Source organism: Rhagoletis zephyria, unplaced genomic scaffold (genome assembly GCF_001687245.7).
Source record: "Rhagoletis zephyria isolate East Lansing unplaced genomic scaffold, Rhagoletis_zephyria_1.1 Rzeph_scaffold_23615, whole genome shotgun sequence".
NCBI classification, from domain to species: domain Eukaryota; kingdom Metazoa; phylum Arthropoda; class Insecta; order Diptera; family Tephritidae; genus Rhagoletis; species Rhagoletis zephyria.
Window position 1 is genome coordinate 1,433 of NW_016180673.1, and position 5,205 is coordinate 6,637.

The window sequence follows — 5,205 nt, forward strand, 5'->3', positions numbered from 1 at the left end:
CGCTGATACCGAGAGTTGAGTTACTGGCGCCGATACCGATTTTCGCACCTCAGTGACGCAATGGCGCCAGCAAAACCGGAACACTGACAACACCGGGCGGCGCAAAGAACCAGCAAAGAACACACAAAAGAAGTGTCACTTGTAAAATGTGCAGCACAAGGCGAATTTTTACAAGGTGGTGTTGCTAAAACAAGCCGCGGTCCTTCTGAATGTAAAAATTATGTTTTGTTGTATTTTTGGGTTTTGAACTTGGGTATACTTGAGTTGTTTTTGCCCAAACGATACCACCTTGTATTAATTCACCTTAGTTTAATACCGCTCGTCGNGCTAAAACTAGCCGCGGTCCTTCTGAATGTGAAAATTATGTGTTTGTTGTATTTTTGGGTTTTGAACTTGGGTATACTTGAGTTGTTTTTGCCCAAACGATACCACCTTGTATTAATTCACCTTAGTTTAATACCGCTCGTCGGCCGCTGTGGTGTAGGGGTAAGCAGTGCGCGCTTTCATTTATCAGCACCTGGGTTCAAGCCCTGGTCAAAGCATCATCCCAAAAAATATAGGAAAAGATTTTTTCTTAACAGCGGCCGTCCCTCGGCAGGCAATGGCAAACCTCCGAGTGTATTTCTGCCATGAAAAACAGCTCATTAAAATACAATCGCCGTTCGGAGTCGGCGTAAAACTGTAGGTCCTTCCGCTTTGTGTGACAACATCAAGGCGCACGGCACAAGTCGGAGGAGAAGCTCGGCCAAACACTAACATATGTGTAAGCGCCAATATATTATTATTATTATTAGTTTAAGACCGGCACACTGACAATACCGGGTGTCGCAAAGAACCAGCAAAGAACACCCGAAATAGAAGTGTATCTTGTATAATGTGCAGCAAAAGGCGAATTTATACAAGGTGGTGTTGCGAGAATTCGTCGCGGTCCTTCTGAATGTGAAAATGATGGGTTTGTTGTATTTTTGGGTTTTGAACTTGGGTATATTTAAGTTTTTTCTCAACCGATATCACCTTGTATTAATTCACTTTGGTGCAGCGTGCAGCAATAAAGGATATGAGCTTTAGTCTGAAGAGGCGCAATCGCGCCAACACAATGTGCTGATTCCGACAGTGGCGCTGGAGTTAGGGTGTCAGCGCCAAAAAACGTGCACCGTTACCCAGGCCTACCGCACACATAGAAGTGAAGCTCAAGTACAGTAAATATAGGTTTTTAATTTTTCAGTATCCCATCTTATCTTAAGGATACATGTTTATTTAAAACTTTAAGCAAAATATTGCCAGTGATTTGAAACTGATAATTTTGCGTATTTTGTAGTTTTTTTCGCATTCTGATCTGAAATGATGCACAAATGTTCATCATATACATACATTCTGGGCTATAATATCTGCTAGCATTCTGGTGGAAATTGTGTAAGTGAGTTCTGGTACTGAGAAATTTATTATCTGTTGATGTAATATATTGTGCACGCTGTTGAAGAGGATGAGCGACAACGTGTTAAACCACATCTCTGTAGTATAAGCCAAGAACTTCACCGAAGCACACCTCTCTAAAGCCAGACATAAAGACCGGTGTGCAGTGGTATTTAATACCCATTTTGTGCCCATAACTCAAAAGATTTTTTTCAAAAATAGCGCTCGTTATGTTCTGGGTCCCCCTAATGTAAATATGTATATATGCACTATACGTATATTTGTATACACGCATTTACTTCATAGTGGTCATATTTAATGTACGTCTTGCCACTTTACGAATTCACGACATGAAAAAGCAGACAGTGAGACAGGTGAGGAATGTTACGACAACAGCAACAATAAAATACTGATAGTGTGATTAAACGTATGTACGCATACATACACATAGTATATATAAACGAAAGTAAAACAAATCAATAAATTAAAAATGTCACAAATGAGTATATAAACAATAGAAAATTCAAATTCCAAGGAGAATTCATAATAAACGTACTAAATATTTATGTACGTATGTGTATGTATATGAATGTCTCATGGCTACCCCCCTGCAGTGAAAAGCTGAACCAGTATGCACAAATTTCAGTTCATGAATAATTATTTAAGGTTAAAAGTCAAACCAGTTCGTCATGGACTATAATTATAACAGTACTCGATAGTGAAATGCCAAACCAGCCAGTATAAATACTAGTTCATTAACTAGTATATGCCAAAGCGACGGCCAACATTTCGAACAACTTATGCGATCAGCGACATCTGTCTTGATTAGCCAAAACCAAAACTAAAATGCGGTTAATTGCTTCTATCGCAAATGTCGGCTGTGGCGTCGAGTGAAGACTACCGATTCTGGTTCTAAGAGTTCAAGTTCGAGTGCGCTTGGGGTGGTTAAAGTAAAGTAAGTCAATTATTTCAATTTAAATTAAATATAAAATAAAAATTTTACATAAATTTAATTTCATTTGGAAAAAACCGAAATAATAAAATACTATAAAAAAAATGAAAATAAATAATTTTTTGTTCTTTTTAAAACAATAATTTTAAAAATTACAATAAGAGATATAAAAAAAAATTAATAAAAAAAATAAAAAAAATCGCTTACTGAGATTCGAACTCGGATCTCTTGATTTGGCGGGCCAAAGCTTTACTCTGTCGACCATTGCCATTGTTGCAGCGCCGCGAGCAAAATGGCGTACTTATGCTTTACACGGGGGATGAATAGGCAGTCTATTCCGTCAACTAATATTTCTACTGGTAGCGTGCTGATGCAGGAGCGGACAATTGACACCGCCATGTTAAAAATACCAGACGCTAACATTAAAAGGGGATGGATAGAACGTGAACTAGTTGGGCTGAAACGCAATCGGTTATCATACTGGTTCACAACTGGTAGCTTTCCCTGCAGGGCCAGTGCGCGCGTTACCAACACACAAAGTCCCACAAGGTATCATGAACTAGGAGTTTAACCCGCAGTCTAATTGCCGCAATTACTTGGATGCATTGACTATATGTATGCATGTATGAGTATATATGTAAGTGTGTGTAGGTATATGCACGTATGTATGTATGCGCATCATGATGCAATTATAAACTCGCTTGAGTATCTACATTTGTATGTAATGATTTTTGCTGGAAAATGAGTGGCAATGGTCTATAATAGCCGGTCTTACGACCTTAGCCAAGCAAGTGCTACTATGCTGGTTGTTGTGTTTATGGTGGTGTTGTTGGTAGTGCTGATGGCATTGACGGTTTGTTGATGGCATTGTTGGCAAATGGTGTGCTCATAGTATTTGTCGAGAAATAGTGACTTCGAATGTATTGCATGTGTGTTACTTACTTGCCGAACTGGTCGATACACGTGCCATAGGTAAATAGCTGCGGCTATCGCTGTTCTCCTGTGAAAAATTTATGACATTCACATCGTACGTCACCACTGAGGCTTGACGTTTACGCAGCGATTGACCGCCGTTACCGTCATAGGCACTGCCGCAACCGCCGCCGCCACCTGCCAATATGCTACCGCGATGACGTCCTGCTTGCGCCGTTGTCATCAAGTTGGTTTCTGCTTCGCTGTCGTGACGTTTGAACAATGGCGAAGTTAAATCCTTTTCCTCCCCGGACAGCAGACAACCATCGCCACCGTCGATATCGCCTTTGTTGCCGCTGTGCAACGAGGTGGGCGAGAGCGTGGAGTCAAGTATGATTTCTGGCTTCGGCGATTTATTTTGCGGCACTTGCGATATTGCGTGCATCTGCTGATTTTGTGGTGACGGCACTGGCAGCGCGGTCAGCACGTCCAAGGATATAGTGGACGTGTCACTGGTAAAAGGGTTGCTTGTTGGCGAGCTGCTTGAGAATTGTGGCAATGTCGCTGTGGGTGGCGGCGAGAGGAAGTATACGTTGACCGTGTTACTTGGCACGCTAGTGTATACATTTGACTTTGTTGTGGGTAGATTTTGTGCAGAATTGAAATTGGGTGTTGGCGGTGGGGACACAAGAAAATTGTTGCTATTTTTCGTCACCAAAACTTGATCGCTCAGTGTGCTTAGACGCTGTTTAATGCGTTTTGCTGACTTGCCCGACTTCGATTCGGTGGAGTTGGATGATGAGTGAAATTTGCGATGCGGCGAGTCGATGGTTGTGGGTCCCAGCTCAGCGATGGGAAAACTTAGTGAGCGGAAAAGCTCCACAAGGTCTGTGCGCGAGGTAATGAGAATATTGCTTTTCTCCGGCAGTTCAACAGCGCGTTGTGTGGGCTGCTGGTGTTGCAGTTGTTCAGGAACTATGGGTTCGGCTAGTGAGGAAGGCGACAGTGATGGTGGCGGTGTGGTTGGTATGTGCGGTGACTCGGTTAGGCAGTCGGTGTACTGCGAGAAATCATCTGAACCGCTGAAAGCAACCTCCTGCGACTCGCCTAGGTCGATGAGTTGCACCGAGCCGTTGTGTACGTGCGGCGCGGTGGATATTTCGAATTCATGCGTTAGCACTGATGCATTATCCTTCAAACTATCGTCCATTTGTTCGTTGAGCACGTTGATGTCGAGCAAGATGTCAGGCGTGTTGTAGCGCGTTGCGGAGCTCTCCTGACTCTCGCCCATTGTAAATGAAAAATATACGAATCCCGCCTCGGAGTCTGTGTCACTGGGCTGGCGCGAGCGCACCTCATTTTTACGGCTCATACCGCCATTGTAGCTGTGTGACAGCTTGCGATTGCGTGAGCGTCGAAAGAGTTGTTCCCGGCTGCTGCGTATCTCCTCAGAATTAGCTTGGTGACGTTTCTTTTCGATCGAGAAACACTCGGTGCTTGAGCGTTTGGTCTTCGCCAACAAGCCCTTGAAAGTGAAGCCCTTCTCCTTTTCTTTCGTCTTCTCCTCTTTGACAACANCTGACTCTCGCCCATTGTAAATGAAAAATATACGAATCCCGCCTCGGAGTCTGTGTCACTGGGCTGGCGCGAGCGCACCTCATTTTTACGGCTCATACCGCCATTGTAGCTGTGCGACAGCTTGCGATTGCGTGAGCGTCGAAAGAGTTGTGCCCGACTGCTGCGTATCTCTTCAGAATTAGCTTGGTGACGTTTCTTTTCGATCGAGAAACACTCGGTGCTTGAGCGTTTCGTCTTCGCCAACAAGCCCTTGAAAGTGAAGCCCTTCTCCTTTTCTTTCGTCTTCTCCTCCTTGACAACACCCTCTTTAAGTGACTCCAGTTGTTTTCGTCGACTTCTAGTATCAGCTA

At 43.4% G+C, this 5,205-nt stretch overlaps 1 protein-coding gene across 1 annotated transcript; it reads right to left on the reverse strand.

Moving 5' to 3' along the window:
- Nucleotides 1–3,307: 3,307 nt before the first annotated feature.
- On the reverse strand, nt 3,308–5,200 carry LOC108381743 (octopamine receptor beta-3R-like; the record flags this gene model as incomplete). The annotated part of the gene is made up of 2 exons (XM_017638148.1): nt 3,308–4,841; nt 4,889–5,200. Coding segments are annotated over 2 exons (1,846 nt in total), but the record flags the coding sequence as incomplete, so codon positions are not given.
- Between the last annotated feature and the right edge of the window lie 5 nt (nt 5,201–5,205).